The 21,100-nt window shown below is 32.6% G+C and overlaps 1 protein-coding gene across 14 annotated transcripts in view; it reads left to right on the top strand.

The window, feature by feature from the left end:
• The window catches only part of NRXN1 (neurexin 1), a 1,034,155-nt gene that overhangs the window by 81,761 nt on the left and 931,294 nt on the right, over positions 1-21,100 (top strand). For 7 of the 14 annotated variants that reach the window (XM_045549579.1, XM_045549576.1, XM_045549573.1 and 4 more), the window contains exons 3-5: positions 12,773-12,790; positions 16,259-16,288; positions 17,061-17,072. The exons of 4 other annotated variants lie outside the window; for them this stretch is intronic. In XM_045549579.1, the coding sequence (XP_045405535.1) occupies positions 12,773-12,790; positions 16,259-16,288; positions 17,061-17,072 (60 nt within the window). The remainder of the gene's footprint in view (positions 1-12,772; positions 12,791-16,258; positions 16,289-17,060; positions 17,073-21,100) is intronic. 3 more of the 14 variants (XM_045549570.1, XM_045549572.1, XM_045549581.1) reach the window with 3 other exon arrangements.

Raw genomic sequence — 21,100 nt, 5'->3', positions numbered from 1 at the left:
ACAGTGGAAATATTCTGTGAATTTAAGAGACAGTTGTATTCTGATGTATCACCACCACCATTACCATCATCATCATCATACCTACTTAAGGAAGCAACAATCCCTGAAGGAAGTTTGGAAACTAATGAATTTTGAACTGCTTGATATTTGGATAGAAACTAATACTAAAATCCTTCAGTTTGTTTTGCCCATAGTGACATGTACAGTTGTTACAGTTTCTTATTTAACATGTGAGAATATACTTTAAGAAGACTCATTGTGGCAAGTAAGTCGTGCCAATGAAAAGAAACATACTCATCCTCATCTCACTGATAGTTTCATAGAAGCCAAGCAAGAAATTAAGATAGGAAATTAATTACTCATTAAAACACATATTTATTAAGTAACTCCTACACATATGTTCCATGCTAGAAGCTGAACAAAAGAAGAGGGATGGAAAAGGCACTGCTCTCAAGCAGCGTGCAGTTTGTATAAGGAAATGTTAATTATCATATAATAATATAAGGCTAACATCATTAAACAGGTATTATCTATACATAAAATGTTTTACACTCTGCCATTATTGAATAAGTGGTTTTACATTCTTTTGCTGTCAGCCAAAATGACTGTATGGAGCAAGTTAAACATTTAACAAATGGGAAAATTTTAAAAATGTTTTTTAAAATGTGTCTAGACTCAGTAAACTGATTTGTGGTGGCAGACCCTGCAAGTCTCCTAACTACAGGCTCCTCGTCCTTTCCAATTCCTTCTTGAAGGAGAGTGAGATGAAACATTGAAGTATTGTTAGGGAATGACTAGATTCCCCAAGGATTTCTAGTTTGTTAGTACATTCTTTTGATGCTGACAATTCATTCAAATATTTTGTCCTCTCACTCTACTAATATTTTCATATATGTCAACAAACTTTAAACTATTGATTTAATTCTTACATTCTATCACTACACCCATTTAAAATTATCAAGTCTGTTATATCAAACTCAGTCCAGAATAGTTTTTATACTGCTCTAAGAAAAGCATATTAATAATAATAAGAAAGATGAAACTGTCTATTTAGCATTTCAGAAAATGGCAAGTTTCCTACTTTTTTTCCATTGTGTTTTCCCCATGGGTTGAGTATTATTTTCAACATTACCCATTTTGAACATAATTTACTTTAGACAGCTATAAGATCCACATTGCCTAAACTACTAGGTATTGCCATGAGCTACATTTACCAGCAGGTATTAGCCATTCCACATACTATTCATACTGCACAGCCAATTTTTTTCTCAGTTACTTTAAATAATATCTGAAATCTATTAAGTTTTTTTGTGTCATATTTATTACTTTCTGTACAAGTAAGTTTTCCCTAGTAGTACAAGATCTAAGATAGTACTGAGTTGGAATGCTGACTGTGGTTTTCCAGGATATATTTTCTTCTCTGAAAATAAGACAAGTATTTGACAATGTTGTATAATCTTTTAAACCATTCTAATGCCAGGGGCTGGGCTGAGATGCCAGGTGACCTCAGTACCCTTTGGAGATCATCTGTCCTTCTCAATACTTAATTTATTTACCAGAAAACAGCTCATGTGCTTGGGACATCTGGATTAAATGTTATTCTTTAGGAAATTAAGACTATAAATATATTTTCATTTCCATTTTTACATTGCCTCCCTTTAGTCACTATATAACAATGGAGAGTTGATATCACTAACCTGTCATGAGAAAAGGGCACTTTTCTATAACCAGTGAAGATGTTTACTCTCAGGAACAGGCCAGCATTCTTCATATTCTAAAAATGGACTCAGCAAAATCTATTGTAAATTTTTATTGTACATCTTATTCATTCTTCTCATGAAACTTTTTAGTCTATCATTTCATCTCCTAGATGTTTTTGCCACATTTTTTCCCTTGGCTATTCCACAATTAATACTTCCATATTTAGGGTTAGTTTTCTATTATACCTAGTCATAGTTTTTATTTGCCTACTTAGTGGTGCATTTGTTTTTATGTAATAGTCCCTTAACAGAATCTTGGCTTTTTATAGAGTTAACTAGAGGTTTGAGCTGCTCCCTGTATCCTTTTTTATTGCCTTGTCTCTTCTGTGTTTCAGTCTTACAGAAATGTCAATGCCTTTATTTGCCCATTTGGTTTATTTTCTTATGGTATAATACTCAAGAAAAGTCCTACATTATAGAAAGGGAAGTCTTTGACTTATTATATGAGAATTCATTGTATGAAAAAGTGGAATGGAGGACACTTTTTACCTATTAAAAAGCCACTATCATTATTAAACTATTATGTTAAAAAGTTATCATAGATTTAAGGTAAAGACAATAATATTAAATGACCTAATGGGGAATGCTGGGAGAAGTGGGAGAAAATTAAGAGTAGAAAGATATTAGATTGCTAGTTTAGTTTACTTAAAAACCAAAATATTTTCAACATTTTCACATTAACTGTGAGCTTTAAGGGAAAGGACTTATGATGAAAACAGTAATAATTATCTAGAGTTTGAATTATTCAAAGGCATTTTAAAATGAATACAGTAAAATTTTTATGAGGGTTATTTTCCAATTGTTATTATTTTGAATTTAAAATGGAAATATTACACAGCTCTCCACATTGCACAAATGCAGTAATCCTATTTACTCTAAATTGATGTTTTCTAAAAAAATATTATTATGAATTTTATTTCCTTTAATGAACAAAAATAACAAAAGAACATATACATTATATGAATGGCTTTATATTAAAAGATAATTGTCAGAGAAGTGGTAGTTAATGCTGCCCAAAGAACTTAACTGTGATGGCAGAAATGTTCATAATTTGTGCTGTTCAGTCTGGTAGCCAATGGCTACATGTGGCTATTGAGCATGTGGAATGTGGCTAGTGCAACCGAGGAACTGAATTTTTAATTTTATTTAATTTTAATTGAAATGTAATTAGCTGTATGTCTCTGGTAGCTACTATATTGGACCATGCAGTTAGAAAAAGCTTGTCTCCTAATATGTGCAAACAAATTAAATTGAGTAAATCAAAGAGAAAAAGAAGTTAATTATTTAATGCCTATAATCAGTATACTAATATGTTTCTGGGGGATGCGGTAGTAGTTGTGTTACTATTGATGATATTATCAAAGTACAGGGTGTCTCAAAAGTCTCCATTTAGTGGAAAAATTTTATAAAATTTTGTAATGAATATTTTGTAAATAAAGGTACATTTATCTATAATTTCCCATTTTCCCTATGTATGGCAACTTTTGGGACACCCTGTATTTATTGTAAGTAGTTTTCTTATTCTACTTGATAACTTTTGTACAAGAAGATTACTTTCATTGAGAAAAACATCAAAGTTTCAATTTGTTCATGAAATTAAGAACTAATAGGGTGTGCATACATATACATGTGTGTGTCTGAGAGATAGCACACATGGTGGTATTGATGTTTAGATAAGAGCTTTTGAACTGAAGTAGTTACGATAGCACTGTATTGCCACACATTTTAAACCAACACATAATGAATTATAATATAACTTGATGAGATTATTTTTAGATTAAATTTTTCAGTTTAGAAGTTTGTATGAAAAGAATGCAGACTTTCTGGTACTCGTAGAATGCAGTCATACAAATGTTAAGAAGTAGGTATATTATCTTCCTATTATTCAATTAAAAGATAAAGTGAGCTATTTTGCATGATGGAATTAACACTTCAAGATTATATAAAACCACAAAAAGAAATTTCTCTTTATATTTCAGCATGTTTTCTTAGGCAGTGAATGACAGTTTCAGGGAAACATTAGCCAAGAAATTAAAAGGTACCTCAAAAGTTTGTATTTGTGATGATTTGATTTTGTAGATCAGTAAATTAACAGATAAAGGATGGATTATTCAAGCCCATGGCTCCCTCTTCCACATGGGCTAGTATTCATATGGGCTTAATTAAGTATTAGACATTAACCCAAACAACTACATATATGACATTTTCAAAAATGTAGAAGTCGTTGTATCTATTAACAAACTATTTTCCTCTTAGTCTGTAACATAAAATGTTTTATTTTAAAAAAAAACTGGCGTTTGGACTATGTATTTAGTTTTTCTTCTACTTGTCTATTGATTCAGATTTTAAAGGATCAGAATTTGCTACTCAGTGCCCAAGGAGATTGACTGCATAGCAAGTATATAAAGGGAATAAAAACAATAACAGATTTGCATTTTATAACTAAAATGAAAGGGCAAATACTTTTTATGTGGCAAATTCACATTATATTTATTGCTTCACCTACCAAAATATTTGGCTTTGAATGAAAGAGTCTTTTTGTTTCTGATAATTTAAAAAACAAAGCAAAATTTTATGTGCTGTGAATGAAATTTTAAAGACAGCAAGAAATTTATGGAATAATTCTCCCTTTTATTTCTAGTAGTCAGAATGCCCAGGGGTAAACACATTTACAAACCTGTGCCTGGTTTTGCTATTAAAGTAGGTAGGGTAAAGATTTTTTAAATGTGTCCCCCCCCCCAACACCCCCCCCAGGGAAATAATGGGAAATAATTCATTCTAACAATCAAGGGAATAAGATTGTGGAGACATTTTTTTCTTCAATAAGGGAAATGAAGCAAAATTAAGCTTTGTACTTTATATTAATAGAATCAACAAATAAATACAATTAAAAAAGAAATATTTTCCCTAAAACTTTTCTGCCTTTTTGCAACAGGATCCATGAAATGTTTCTTTCTCTCACAGTCTTCTTACTCCTTTATTCTATTGCCATAAAAAAAAGTGATACCAATAGATACGTTTTGGTAATACTTCTAGGAACATAATCATCTAGGCTTTTCCTTATGTAGTCGGAACTCTTCATGTTCATTTTCTTTCTAAAACAGCCTTTGACATATATAGAAACCTGGGCAAGGAGATTTAAAACATATCAATACCTACTGAGAATCTTCTTTCTAGTAGGTATCTTGGGCAAGTCCCTCATCCACACTGAGTGAACTGTTGAGATAAAATATCACATTAAATAAGGAAATGTTTATGAGAGTACATTTAAAGCAGCAAAGAGTATTAGTATATTATTATTTAATCTTATTTCTTTTGAATATTTGAAACAAGTTACTTAAGATCTTCATAACATTTAATTTTATTCTATACAAATTACATTCTCTTAAATTGTTTACTGCTTTCCAATGATTGATTCTAAAGAATAGAATAAAGTTTCGGTTTAACTTGATGTTAACTGCCTTATTTTTAGTATGTAGAGAGTAGCACAGTTTTTAGGAAAACTACTATTTACAAATACTAGATTTAATCATATGAAATTATTGATATTTGACCCATTTTAACCTGAAAACAGTAATTTCATGTGATTCTACCTCAGGTGCTATCAGATGAAATGATTTCAGTCTTTAGAGATGCAGAATTTTTCATAACAATCTTCTTCCTGTGTAAATGCCCTACACTTGAAAAGATTAGTAAATATTTGATTCATTATTAAGCAACCTTGAGAGACTTTTGGAAAATGATCTGCTTTAGCCAAAAAAATGTCTAATCTCTTTAAAAGACTTTTCAGTGACTTCTATAAAATTTTAAAATTAAATTATCTATAAATTGTGAAACATGTAAATATATTGAGTTTTGAACACTAAACAAATTGAAAAACGAAAAGCTCTGAAATGTTGAAAAATCCTTCCAAGCTGTTTGTTACCTGTGTGAGGGTTCTATTGAATTGAAGATAACAATATGAAATATTTTTATTTTGAAATAAAATTTCATATTTCCTTTAATGTAAGAATGTATGTATAATTGGCAAGTTGGTCATGTTATAGAAATAGCTTTATTTTCTACACAGTGAATGTAAATTTAATTTGTTAAGTATTAAATTAAATTTAGGACCTCTTTTTACAATATGTTCAGTCATATTTTTGTGCAGATTCCTTTTAATTTCATCAGAGTGGTTTTTTTTTGTTTTTGAGACAAGGTCTTGCCCTGTTGGCTGGGCTAGAGTGCAGTGGTGCCATCATAGCTCACTACAACCTCAAACTTCTGTGTTCAAGCAATCCTCCTGCCTCAGCCTCTCAAGTAGCTGGTATAGACGCACGCCACCATGCCCTGCTATTTTTTCTATTTTTTTGTAGAGACTAGGTCTCAGCTCTTGCTCAGGCTGGTCTTGAACTCCTGACTTCAAGTAATCTCTTGCTTTGGCCTACCAAAGTACTAGCATTACAGGTGTGAACTACCGCACCCTGCCAAGTTTTGTGTTTTCTTAGAGAAATTAAATAGATTTTTGTTTTGAACTGGTCTAAAAACCTAAGTATAGATGAATAAAGTCAAAAGGATTTGAATGTTTATTTGAAAATCTCTGTAGTAAGATGAAAACCTTTTTGTGAAAAACATTTATACACCTAGCAGATGTTTGACAGTTCTTTCAAATGAAAGGGATTAGTCTCTTTAGCAGGAATTCACCTACTCTCCATCTTAATAATGGAGAACTAGGACACATTGCAGAATATGCTCTGTCGGTAACACATATGCCAGAGGATGTCTTCCATTAATCTGTTCGTAAAGAAAGTGACACCCACATAACCACTAGAAGGGTTGATAGTTTGGGAAGGTAGGTAGGAGTGTATTTAAGTTTATTCTCCCAATTCCAATCCAAGAGCTTTCCTGCTCTATCTACCTTCTAAAGTATGATGACTTCAAACTCTTTGAAGGAAAGCACTGCTCACCTGACCCAGCTTTCTTAGGAGACTTGTGTACAGTGACTGAGGTTGGGTAGGAGAGTCCACAGTAAGCATACTGTTCAGTGTTATCTGTCAGTTCTGTATCAGGAAGCATTCAATTCTCAGTAAGCAATAAAAAATAAAAATAAGTGGCATAAGCACACATACTGTTAAATGCAATGTTCCTTTCCTAAGTCCCACTACTGAATGAATATAGAAATGTTAACTCTCAAAGTTTAGACGTTGGTAAGAACTGAGGCTATAAAAACAAAAGAAATTTTTAAATCCTTGTAGTAATAGTCCCTGATGAAAAGAAAATTTGAAATTTTATTCATTATAGTTTATGCTAATCATTCAATTTATAAAATGTACATTATATGATACATTAACTAAATAATTATTAAATTTCATCAGGTTCATCACGCAGCTTAAACGAGATGAATCTGCCATATTTTTAGTCTTGCTTTCCTTCCTCTCTCTTCTCTTTTTCTTTCTCTGTCTTTCTTTTTGATAACTGCCATTAACAACAGGGAACATTTTGAATTAAATACCGCAAATGTTTTTGTAACAAAATATTCCTAGGGAAAATGTTCTTATAGTTGCAAGTGTGATGCCAGGAACATTTCTGCTGCTGCAGTCGGTTTAGAGATTCCCCTCATTTTACTCCTGAGAAGTGAGGAGGGAGAAACAAACTGGCTGCTCTGGCTAGCTCTGTGGAGGACTCTAAGCACGCTGGATGAAAGTGTCTCGAAATGTCATTTAGGTGGATTTAAAATAAGGAGCTGATGCAATCTGTTAAAAAGCATTTTTGAAACTAGCCAGATTCCTGCCCAGGGCTGTTTCCTTCCTTCCCTAAGTCTCCATAATGGACCTTTATGTTTCATTTTCTCTTTGAACCTCGTCTTGGTTCTGGCCATTGTCTCTCTTCCTCTAGCTGACTGCTGCATAAATCCACAGTCTCAATGATTTCCTCCATTTCCCAGTCCTTGAAGCATTCCCAGACTATTGAGGTTTTCTAAAGTCACTGCTAACACCAAAAGAAAAATAAAGCAAAGCTCCATCCTGTGCCACCATGGGAACTGAACTCTGCTATACTGGCATTTAATCCCCAAAATGAAGGGTGAAGTCTTGAGAAGTAATGTGAAGGGCTAGAGGGAAGTGGATAGAAGTTAGCAAGCTCAAGGTATCGAAGAAGAAAATAGAATCTTATTCTTCATTTTTCCTTCTGCTGGCTGTTACCACTGCCAGTTTTGCTGCTATGTACCATACTTACAAGGCTTGGATCTTCTGCAGAAGCCACTTGCAGCAATGGCAGTTTTGTTGGAGGAGCAGGGGAATCAAAGAAAAGGGAAGGGAGCCAGTCACAAGGGACTGGCAGAGAAAGAAGGAAACTGCAACCCAAAAAAAGAAAGAATGCCCAAATGGTGATAGGCAGCTTCCTTTGGCCAGTTGTTAATGGAGGCTGTAGCACATAGATTGACCACTCTATACATTTAGCTGAAGATTGCTAAACTTTAAACACTGATTATATAGAAAGGAGTTATTTGTGAGATTTTATTCCAGATTTTAATTTTTTCACTAGTCATGATTAAGGCTTTTTTAAAATTTTATTTATATTAAAACAGGGCATTTGTTTTCTTACTCACTTCTCTTTTCCTAGAAACATGTGGTTAGGATTATGTGCAAAGCACACTGGCATGATAAATTAGTGTCCTCACATTTTTACAAGCCGAGGGCCAAAGAAAAAATTTTTGTGGAGATGCTCTTGCAGTAACTTAAAAACAGTCAGCTGTTCCCTTCATGTCACCCCACAGCCATCATTCATAACATAATTGATATTCTGGTGTCTAGCTCCTATCTTTGTGAGGAACGCATGTCTTATGTAAAAGAAAATTAGAATTTAAAGTATCTTTTTCACAGCTTTGCATTCATTATTTTTATATTCAAAAGAAAAAAAGAGTGTGATCTTGTTAGGTGGCGGAATGGTCATCACAGTAAAGTTGATTATTAAGAGACCTTCTTCATGTAGTCTGCAAGGAGTAGGTCAGCAAATTAAGATGCCAGGGTTTTCTGCAAACCAAGAAATTTTTCCTAGTTTGACAATGTCCACAGGTAAGGCCAGCTGGACTGCTTTCTACTTTACACTAAACAAAAATACCCTAATTTACTATTACACTGTGACATGCCAAAATTTAGCACTTCTCCTTGTTGCTGCACAAAACCAAAATAGCATTTGTTTTTATAAGAATTTACAAAGACAATGAAGAAGTTGATATGATGAGATAAACTATTCTTTTTTAACTCAATATTTATTGTTTAGTTCAAAAACAAAATAGAACGGAAGGAGAAAAGGAAAAATATGTGGAGCGCTGTTGCAAATGCTAGAACTATCACCACTTATAATGATGTCCATATTCTGAAATAATTTAGGGAGTAATTTTAGGTTAACAAGTTTTAAATCATCTAAAGCCAGCAAATGGATACCAAAATGGATAGAATACAATGAAGGAGGAAAGAGAATTTTTTTTTTTATCCTGAGATTGAATCTGAAAATATATGGAAACTCAGAGGAAGTCTGTTCCAAGCCAGTTTTCTTCATCATCATCATCATCATTTGTGTGTGTGTGTGTGTGTGTGTGTGTGTGTGTGTGTGTGTGTGTGGTTTAATTTCTTTTCTTTATTTCAAAATATTTACAGGGTTACAAATTTTAGGGGTACATGGGTCGCTTTTGTAATGCTTGAGTCAGGGCTGTAAGTGTGCCCATCACTCAAATAGTGTTCATTGTACCTATTAGGTAGGTTTTCACCCATGCCCTTCTCCCCCATACCCCCTGCTTGATTTCCAGTGAGTTTTACTTCCTTCTGTGCACATGTGTGCTCATCGGTTAGTTCCAGTTTAATAATTAGGATGTGTGGTGGTGGTTTTTCCATTCCTTAGATACTTCACTTAGGATAATGGTCTCCAGTTCCATCCAAATTGTTGCAAAAGGTATTAATTGATTTAACTGATACCTTTTTGTGGCTGAGTAGTAGTCCATAGTGTGTGTGTGTATATATATATATATATGTACACACACACACACCACATTTTGTTAATCCACTTATGAATTGGTGAGCGCTTGGGTGGATTCCACATCTTTACAATTGTGAATTGTGCTGCAATAAACATTGGAATGCAGATATCTTTTTAATAAAATGACTTCTCTTCCTTTTGGTAAATACCCAATAGTGAGATTGTTGGATCCAATAGTAGGTCTACTTTTAGTTCTTTGAGGAATCTTCATACTGTTTTCCATAGAGGTTGTACTGATTTGCAGTTCCACCAACAGTGTGTAACCATTCCATTCTCTCTGCATCCACACCAGCATCTATTGTTTTTGGACTTTTCAATAAAAGCCATTCTGTATGGGATAAGGTGATATCTCATTATAGCTTTAATTTGCATTTCCCTGAAGATTAGTGATGTTGAGCATTTTTACATTTGTCTATCTTCTCATTCATGTTCATGTCTTTTGCCCACTTTTCAACAGAGTTCTTTGGTTTTTCTTATTGATTTGCTTGAGTTCTTTGTAGATTCAGGTTTTACCCTTTATTGGACATATAGCTTGCGAATATTTTCTCCTATCTGAAGGTTGTTTATTTGCTCTGTTGATTATTTCTTAGCTGTGCAGAAATTTATGACAAAAATTAATAAATGGGAATTCATCATTTTCTTTAAAAAAAAAAGAAGTGAATATATCACCCTTTCTTTTACTCTAGTACTTTGATTTTTTAAAACCTAGATTTTATGAGACAGACCATTTTTCTGAACTTGGTGAAGTCAGAATTTGTTTATTCATTGACCGTGACTTGGATTTGTTTGCAGAAGTCTGATTAGTTAAGCTTGTTCTCTTTATGAATAAGACCTCAGAAAAATGCTGGATGGTGGGGCAGGACCAATGGCACCCTCTTCGGGCCTATGCCTTACTTAACAGTGAAAGGAAAACATACTCTTAGGGGACTAAATCAATGACCTTGACCTTATTTGCACAACTTTCTTTCCTGATATCCCACTTAGCACTTTTCTAAAATTGATGTCAAGCCCTGGGCCTGTTTTATTTTGTTGGTTTGTTTTTCTTTTCTTTTTTTCTATTAGTCGTGTTTGCAGCACTTTACTGAAAACCCCTACTAAGACACTGCTACTTAAACTGTATTTGCCAATATTTTGTTTATAGAAATTGCATAATACTGTAGAAACTGACAGACTGTCTTGGCACTTAACTATCCTCTAAATTCCCTGGGAGTTTAATATGTAATATGTTTATTATACTACATATTAAATAATCGTATTAAAAAGTAAGCATCTTAACCAGGAAACAGAATTTCAAAGAACAATTAATATAAATCTAAAATGTATCTTAAACATTAAAATAATTTTGCCTTTATATAGTTTCTAATATAAAGCAATAAAACAAAAACTTTGATATTTGTATTCATGTCATGTCAATGTCGTGATTGAAAGTAAAAATTTCAGTTTTTATTTACTAGATTGGAAAACAAACAAACAAAAAACCTGGAAGTGAATATCACACACCAAATATTTGAATCATTTTTTGTTGTTTATTTTAGAATAAATTCTGGCAAAACAAGTATTGGGTAAAGATGTTATTGCCTACATTTATCTGTGAGCTATTTTCTATTATATGCTAATATCATATCAGTTAATGTGCCTGTGTTGATATTTCAGTTTCCAGCTAATATATTTTAAGCAAAATTGATGATTTTTAATTCAATAATAACTTTATTTAAAAAAAGTAAAAATGTACTTGTTACACCTATGGAAATGGTTCATTTGTAGTTGGTTTTGCTCTCAAATTTTTATACTTGCTGTTGTTTTGTTCTCTGTAAACACTTTTGATCAAATGACCCCTTAGTAAAGTACAGATAATTAAATAAAATATAAGGATGAGACTAGTGTGTTGATATGGATATAATTTACTACTGAAAAATTTTGAGAAGTACTAAAACCTTGTTCTTGCCCTGGTCCCCTAAGACAGCTTTCCCTTCCATTTCTTACCCGGCTGTCAGGCCCTGTGTCTCAAATAGCACCTTGAATTGTCCAGTATGTACTAATAATAGCTTAACCCTCACACACTTATATTGATTATCTGTAGGAAATACAAACAAAATCTGCTTGTACATATGTCTTTATACATGCACACATACATGTCCACACATGGAAATATGATTAACTGAATATATGAAAATGTGTAAATATTTTATAGATATAGGAAAATATAAGGGAAGTTTTGCTAAATGTTGACATTATCTCAACTAAATTCATATTCACATCCTAAACCAAAGTACAAAGTGATTAAATCACGATGAACTTTGCCTAATGTACAGTTCCCAAAAGGACTTCTCTTCCAATGATCAATGTTTCTACTTAACATTTTTAAAAGTTAACGTTTCCATAAATTACCATAAACTATCATCATTTGCAATAAAATATGAATATGTTATAAATAAAGCAAATAATTTACAGATTTTAGTTGCATAAATTTACATTGTATTTCTGTAAGGAAAGCAATTAAAGTATTAGAAATACTAAAAGGCAGTCATGACAAATTGATAATATATTTGGTAGAACTGGGATATCTTTAGGTGAAATTTCATAGCTATTTCTGATAGACTTTTTAAAAATCTAAATTCACATCAGTATATAGAAATAGAACCTTTTAGAATTGTTAAAAAGTAAACAAATAAGTTTTTTAAAATAATTGCCTAGAAAGACCATGCCAGCAACATGTAATAACAATGTTCATTTTATAGAGGACAGTGAAAGATTTTTAAAAACTCTTTGATCAGGACATGGCAGTATTACTGAGTTTGTCTCACATCCTATAAATGCTTCCAGTGGGAGGGAACCTGCTCCCCTGTGATTTTGTTTTCCCCTTTGAATGATAGTGATGGAGCACTTGCATGATGTGTTTGGTGCCTTGCATGAGGAAGACATGCAAAGGCAAGGTCCAGTCTGCATGCTGCTTAATGAATGTTTTTCCTTTTCTCTCCCTCCTTGTCATGTGCTTTCAGAAGACAACAATGTGGAAGGTGGGTGCTTTCTACCTTATTTTCCAACTTTCATTTGCCTTTTATTTCTTAGTGTTAATAGAGTACATCTCGAATTTAGACGGTAAGTTTAACTTCTTTCTGACCATTTGTCGATTTCTGGATTGTGTATCACTTTTCATATAGAACACACGTACACTCTCTACCCCATTAACCCCAAGTATATGAAACTCCGATCTTAACTTCAACCCTTGATGAATTTGTTTAAAAAGAAAACAAAAAAGATTTTTAAAATAACTGCCTAGAAAGACCATGCCAGCAACATGTAATAGCACTGTTTGCTTTATAGAGGACAATGAAAGATTTTTAAAAACTCTTTGCTCAGGACATGGCAGTATTACTGTTTGTCTCACATCCTATAAATGCTTCCAATGGGACAGAGCCTGCTTCCCTGTGATTTTGCATCCCATATGAACCTTAGAAGTGTTCTTGGAGTGTTCTCTATGGAAAAATGATACAATGCTGCTTTTTTTGTTTTAAAAGAGAAAGTATTTCTTTGCAGTTTTAGAACACAGTGCATGATCCTTATTTCATTTTTTCTTAATCAAAATTATTTCTTTTCTGTTGGAAATGTTTAGTATTATATCATTTAAAGCCCATTGGTTTGTTTCAAATGATTTGGTTCATAAGAAGAAAGCAATAAAATACTGACTATAAGTAAGAGACATAAATTTAGATTAAAAAATATGCCACTGGCCAGTGGAAATGAAGGCATACAGCACTCCGATGTGATTATTGGTAAGTATATTTGTAATATTCTGTGTCTGCTAAATAAAACTGTGAAATTTTGTTTAAGTTTTTCTAAAATTATCTCTATCAAGGATCTTTGAGAAACATACATTTTTCTGTGGAATCCAATAAACTAAAACATTTCAACATTGTTATTTTTAAAGAACTTAAATGTCAATGTACTGCCAAACAAATCTTTAAAGGATAAACATGCAATGAAACAAAACTAGGTATTGCAAAAGAATGATGAAAGGGAAGATTTTTATCAATTTATATAATCACAGCCTTAACAGTTCTTATACAAACAATTTACTAATATTTATGTCAGAAGAAAGCATTTATCATACTTTATTTTGAAACTGTATTTTGAAATAGTCATTCTGTAGAAATGTACACATGTATTCATTTCTACAGAATGAAAGATTTTCTAGAAAAAGACACCCGACTAAGATTACAGATAAATAGCCATTAAGGTTACCAAAACCTCGTGTCATAAAACAAGAACACCTCATGGTAGTACAAAGTTAATCAGTAGTTAATAACGTCGTATCTATGATTCTTTCAGACTATTATAATTGCCTTGCTACTGAACATTTGTTTCATTATTTAAATAAAACAGATTAAAACTTCAATAGAAATCATAAATTACTATTTTTCCAAGTGTTGTCTCCATATATGGCTTCTGTTTTTCTATACTATAATTTTAATTGCATGTGAGTATATGCTTGATAAAGATGATATTACCCTGCAGGTCTGATATCTTTCAAAATCAGTCTCATTTATATTGTGCATGTTATTTGAGCTTGAAAGTTATTTTTAAAAGGTATCTTTTCAACTTCTTTTGCATTTCCTTAACCATTCCGTAAAATGTTTCATGTTTTTTGTTCTTTTTTCTTACAATCCAATTGCATTCCAAGGGGTTTTAAAATCAGCCTAATTAGCATGAATGCCTCTCTCTTCTCACACACACTCATCCCATACAGGTTTTGTAAGATTTTCAGATAGGCCCATAAACTGTTATAATAAAGTTTATTCAGTCATAATCTCAACATTCATATTTATAATGTGACTTTGACAGTGTAGCTGTACTCCCTTAGAGATAAGAAGTCTAGCAGGAGAAATGTGAATATTTGTGGGATTTATTAATTTCTATCCTTATTAATACTGTGCCAAAACCATTAGTACCAAATATATTTTCTAAAAGTTAGATCTTATCAGAGGTAATTTCCTGATTTAGTCTACAAAAAAGTTATAGACTGTCATCTGGTAATATGTCTAGTAGTTTTAAAAATGGAATTAAATGAAAAAAATATAACCTGGACAAATAAGCCACTATTCCTCAGCATAAGAAACATCATGTATCATCAACAGAGAGTAAACCTTGTAATGTGCCTATGTGGATTTTTTGTTAAAATCACTCAGAAAATACAAAGGGAAGCTACATTACGGAAACATCAAACTACTTTGTTAAATAATTTTCATATTATATTGTGATTACATGATGATTTCTAATTATATCTGCCCTACAGGGATATTTGAATACCCTTGAAATTTTAAGGACACAACACAGATGATTTCAACACTGATGCAACCAATGCATAATGTCATGTAGCATAAATAAAGTCTCAAATATATCTGAAATAGCAATGGTAATTGAAAATACAAATTTACTAAAATTTATATATATATATTAATATTGCTATAATATTTTCCTGAACTCTTGAAATATATAATACATGGACTGAGAAATAGCTTTATTGATGATTTAGAATAAAGAACTTGGAATTATGCTTTTTAGTAATAAGTAGTTTTTTGGACAGTGAAAGAATTTTTAAAAGAACATTAGCAGTATTCTTTACAAAAGTAGTGATCTTCAATTTGAAGTTAATTGTCAAGCAGGAGATAATAAATAATTTAAACAAAGGAAATTTAATTTTCTTTTAGAAAAATTCCTCGATGAAATTGTATCTGTAATATTTACCTTAAATAAATACACTTATAGTTCAGCATTTACGTAATGCTTATGTAAAATGCTAAATAATTTTGTTCTCCTAGGAAACTTACTTGAGCCTATTTAAAGCTGATCCATTGTTTCTTAAAAATATTGTTCTATAGTAAATTCTAAATTTACAATTGCATGTCTAATGATCTTTTTTGTATTTGAACAAGTCTAGTTGTTACATTTGTCAGACAAGGAGACATTTCTGCATTATCATTTCAATGTGACTAGGATGGTTTTTTTTTTTTTTCATTGAATTATGAAACTGCTCATTTTTTGATGAGGGGAAAAAGATCAGACCCAGCCCATGTTTCAGGTATTCCTTTGGGTTTTACAAAATGTAATATTATCATTGAAGAATGACTAGCCCTTTCTGGGCAATGTTCAAAACAGTCTCATCAAAGGGCACAAAGGGCAGATGTAATATTTAAGGGATTGGTTGGAGATTAAGTCATGCTCTTATGCTCTTGAATGTTCCAACTGATAATGTAGAAGAAATACACAGTGCAGCATATGCCAGTGTTTAAACTGCAGTTCTACAACTCTTTGCCCCAAAGCATTCCAACCAGGAGTTGAATGAATGCTTTTTGATTTGCCTCTGTGATACAGACATGTCTCGTAGGAAACAAGATGTCTGTCACTGAACATTTTTGTCACCGTGACAACCCTGCCTTCCCATGCTCCCTTGTTTATTGCTGACTGTGCTCTTGTTTCCCTTCAAGGTCTGGCGCACCTGATGATGGGCGACCAAGGTATGGGCTCTGTTCCTTTTCCACTCTGCTTTCAGTGTTTTCTTGTTCTGTAGCTGCTTTCAAACCATCACTGCAAAGGATGGGCAAATGCTTGCAAATTATCTGGCTGCAAATAAAATACATAACTTTTGTTCACATTTTTCATGTGTTTTTCTCCCTTTTATTTATGTTGGTTTGATTTTGGTTTGCTCCTGTGACATTTATTTTTCTTCATGCCTTGCACTATAATATCTGCAAATAAATGAGACATAAGATTGTGATTGAAAAATTTTATACATTTATCAGCATATGCAGTTAAGGGTGATTATAGTAAAGAAAAACCGACACCCATTGGAAGTTGATATCTGAAAGAAGATGCTCAGTTTAACCTACTGTACCAAAAAGTGTCCATTTTTCATCCATGCATGGCAGTTTGGGAACATACCAACATCTTTGGCTTCCGGCTTCTAGATTGCTGAGTGTAGTGTTCCATGGAATCAATATTTTTTCTGCCTACATTCATTGTGTATCTCTATCTTGTATAATCTTTTAAAGTGAGCATGGACCTTCCAATTTCTTGCATGTACTTGCCTTAAAAAAAGGCACAATTTCCAACATGAACTGATTACATCTCCATTTGACTTAAAAACCTTATTTATACTTTCTTGTCTTATTTAATTTTCAGAGAGTAGTGCATTTACATGTATTCATAATTCTTATTGTTGTTTTTCTCCTCTTTATCCTCTTTGTCTGGAAACCCTTACTTCATGGACCCATTTCATCAAATCCATAGGTAAAAGTAAAGGTATTACATTATTTTATTTCTTCTTAATATCATCTGTATGAATTAGTGTGTCAAAGTTATGCAAACGTAATTAGATCTTTTGGCATTGGTTTTGGGCACTGGGAGGTAGGTATGTGTGTTAATGAATATTTTATGATTTTAAGGTAAGAAAAATTTATGAAAATGTTTCACCCCACTTTTTTGACTTTTATATGATTTTTTTCGTGTCAGCTGCTTACATAATTAGTATATTTAGAAATTAGCTATAGATTTTGATGTCAGTATTTGCAGTATTTGGTAATGGTAGCTAAATGCGTGTAGCAACCATAAATAAGTCATCCACAAACATTGAACTCTGGAGTACACCTGCCCCAGCCATTCTGTGTTGAGACGTAAGTCTAAGCATGTGCAGCATTGAAATGGTACTGTTGTGGGCTCATCACCTTGTCGTCTGCTGAATGTCATGTGTACACATTAATTCCATGGTAACCTAAAAAGGCAGTATTGTGAAAGGGAAAAACAAGGGAGCAAGACAAATCCTTTCTGTTTTATTTGCATACTAACTTTGTTTTAAGAGCATTATCAACTAGCTATGCATTCCTTCATCACTTGGTAAGTCAGGCATGTGTACTCTTTAATGGTGTAATTCAGAAGCATGTTCAATCTGTCATTTAAAACCATCCACATTGTGTTTAGTGTTGTCATTAAAAGGAAGTAGGTGATATGCTGCAGTGACAAATGTATAGAATAGTAATTAAATCATTTTAACTGTGTATTAGTGAATATGCCTTTGGTTTCTATCTTTTTAAAAATTATTATTTTAAATGCAGGAATGTGTCTTACTCTTTCTTATGCTCTCAATGTTATCAGGTGAATTGGGACAAAAGCTCACAGTTAACACCTTTTACATTGTGTCATCTAGCAGGGAAACTTTCTGCTTGAAAAAGCATCCGAACATGAGCCAGAAAATAAGTAAGGAATGATATCAAAGTTTCAAATGTGTAAAAAAGAGCTTTAGAAACAAATGCGATTTGGATACTTTGAGCGAATAACATATGCTATCACAGTTTTTGTTTTGGTCAACTATTTTCAGTAATTTAATTTCATTTTAAGCCTCTAGCAATTGTGCAAATGACAGTATGTATCAATTATTTGAGAGATTTTGTGTTCCGTGTGGAGTGCTTTCTACGTGTTTTTACTTGAGGCCAAATTCCTATCCACTGCCCTCTCTTAACTGAGCATTTCCTATCACAGTCTTTAATACATGGACTTAGTACTCAGGATAGCATAGAGGAAACTATATTTATAGTTTATATTACTGGCTGAGTAAAGTATATGTGTATATCTGTATATGTGCATGTATATATCTTTATGAATGCATGTATATGCACATTTCTAAGTATACATACTCAGATTTGTTATTTGGTGAAAAAGTTACTCAAAATAATTTTCTAATTATACAACCATTTGACAATACATACGGAATAGTTCATGTTTCTACTAAGCTGATATTTGTTTTGGTATAATTAATGTTAAGTGTCACTTCATTCAGTTTTACTACATCAGCCTTAAATATTTTGTTTACTTTTGGCATGTGTGTCAAACATTATATTTTACTCCACCAGTTTTCATCAAATTTTGATCCTCAATCAGCACAAAGCTACTGAGGACAAGAATTTGATTTTTCCATTGCATTCTTTTATTAAGGAGACCAGGATGCTTTTTGATGTTAAATGGAGAAAAGATTTTAAGATGGACTTGAGTATTTTGCAAATCACAGTGATCACCATTACATGTATAGAAATGAGAAACATAATTTGTAAATCTTCTTTAATTGCAAATTATTTTGACAAATCTGTATTCTACGACAAAAATATAATCATGACTATGACATGACATCTGCATTCCAAGAGTATCAATATAACAAGGAAAGGAAAACATATGGGCGAGTTTGTATAAATGACAAAATGGAAGTGCTATGAGAGTGGTATAAAGTGTGATAGGAATTCTGAAAAAGATGAAGATAACACGAATCAGGGTGTGCCTTAGGTAAATATATCTGCCTGTGTCACCTCTTGGAGGAGTCCAAAATGTCTACAAACTTTACATTATAGGTTCATATCATGTTAAATCCTAGTTGTGCATAAAATAGGTTTTAAATTTGGCTAGTTTAAAATAACTGATTTGCACTATAAACTCATGTCTTCCAAATCTTTACATCATAAATATATATCATATAATCATGGAGCATTTTTCTCAACACCACTTTTCTCTGTAGCGGTAGTGATTTCAGAGGCTCTGGAATGAGCCTCTGTAGACCAATGTCTTTCTTTGTGAATCCCGAAGCAAAATTGGATTCAAGAACATCATCTTTATCATTGTGATTTCTTCCAGATGAATTCTTAAACATTTTCTGAATTTTTAAGTGTCCAGTGATAGATGAATATATTTCATTAAAAAAATACGTAACTCGTATAAAAAGAGCACTTCTTTTGATAACCTTTCTCATCCTGCTTTCTGGTCCTTTCTTCAGAGGTAAGCACTGCTATCATTTTGTGATGTGTCCTTACAGAGTTGGTGTTCATCCTTCCATACTTCCTAATAACGCTTCAGGGTCTGTAAACTGCAAAATCCCGTATCATTTGTATCTGACAAAAACTGCTAAGTCAGCTGGAATGTTGGGGATCACTGCTGTGTGCTGGCAGAATCATAATGAATGAAATGCAAGATTTATTACTCTTCTCCTAGGCCACCGTGTCTAGGATTTTCAATTGGTCATTCTGTTTCAAATTTGAATCAATTATTCGATGTATTTTTGTGTTCTCTAAACGAAGATATGTCACCTTTAACTGGATATGGTTGGAAATAAATTTTGTCTTAATGAACTATAGCTTTCTTTGGGACAGCTGAGAAGACATCCAAAGCCAACTTTACTTCTGCAGATTGTGGGTAGATGGATCCAAATAGTCTTCATGAAATTTTGTTTGCGTTATTCTTTTTTGGCTTGAAGCGTGTCAGTGGTATTACTGTTAGGATTGCTGATAATGCTAACTTCTCTTTTCTATTTAGGTTTATCTATTTGCCTGGGAGTTTAGTGTGTTTTGTCTGTTTTTTTCTTTTTCCACATACATGGAACTTGCCACTTCATTCCAATGGTTAGTTTGTTTGCTTGTTTGTTTATATTTTACTTTAATGTGTTGCCTGAGAGAAATGAATGCCTATTTAAATCAGGAAAAGTCAAAATAAGTCATATGTGCAAATCTGGCCTAGTAGCTCAGGAGCTCAAGTTAATAACTGTCAGTTAAATATTGCTACTTTAATTGGAGGCCTGTGTTTTCCCTTCATAACAGTCATCTTACTTGTAATTTTATATATATATATGTATATATCCATGTGATTATATGTTTAATGTTAACTTTTCCTTGTAGAGTGTAAGCTCGATAAGGGCAGGAAGCTTGTCTTTATTTTTGACCATTGTATAAGATTTCCAGGACATTTTTCTTACTGTATCTTGAATTTGCTATTTTCATGACTTACGTATATGTGTATGGGGCAGGCACCTTGGATGAGGTAGATGTGGGGGAGGACATGAGTGTTGGAGTGAACAAAGTAAGGAATGAAAAGGGAAAAGAAAATTTATTCAAATAACAAAAAGGAATTGTACCACCAGGTTATATGAAATACCTTCTGTCTCTGTCTCTAAACTTTCTTTTGTCTCCTTTCATCCATATTCTTTCCCAAAGCTACAATATTTCTTTCTAGTAAGGCATCATTCTATCACTTTATTTGCCTTAGCATGTGCACAGCAATGGTTCTATAAGAAAATGAAGTCAATATATTTTTGTGTTTAAAGGTTTTCAGATTTTTTGATGTTATTCACTGTCACACTGACAATCAGATTGTATTTTTTAACTTTCACTGTTAATGAGATAACAGGTATGTAAAATTTTCTGAAATTCATATCTGATGTTGTACTATCTTACGTGGTTTCAATGAGTTCTACTTTTTTTTTTTAAACTTCGGTTTCAACTGCAGTGTGCCATAAGACC

The sequence above is a fragment of the Lemur catta genome, chromosome 4 (assembly GCF_020740605.2).
Source record: "Lemur catta isolate mLemCat1 chromosome 4, mLemCat1.pri, whole genome shotgun sequence".
NCBI classification, from domain to species: Eukaryota; Metazoa; Chordata; class Mammalia; order Primates; family Lemuridae; genus Lemur; species Lemur catta.
Note: the sequence above shows the minus strand (reverse complement) of the source record. Positions and strands in the feature narration are given on the sequence as shown.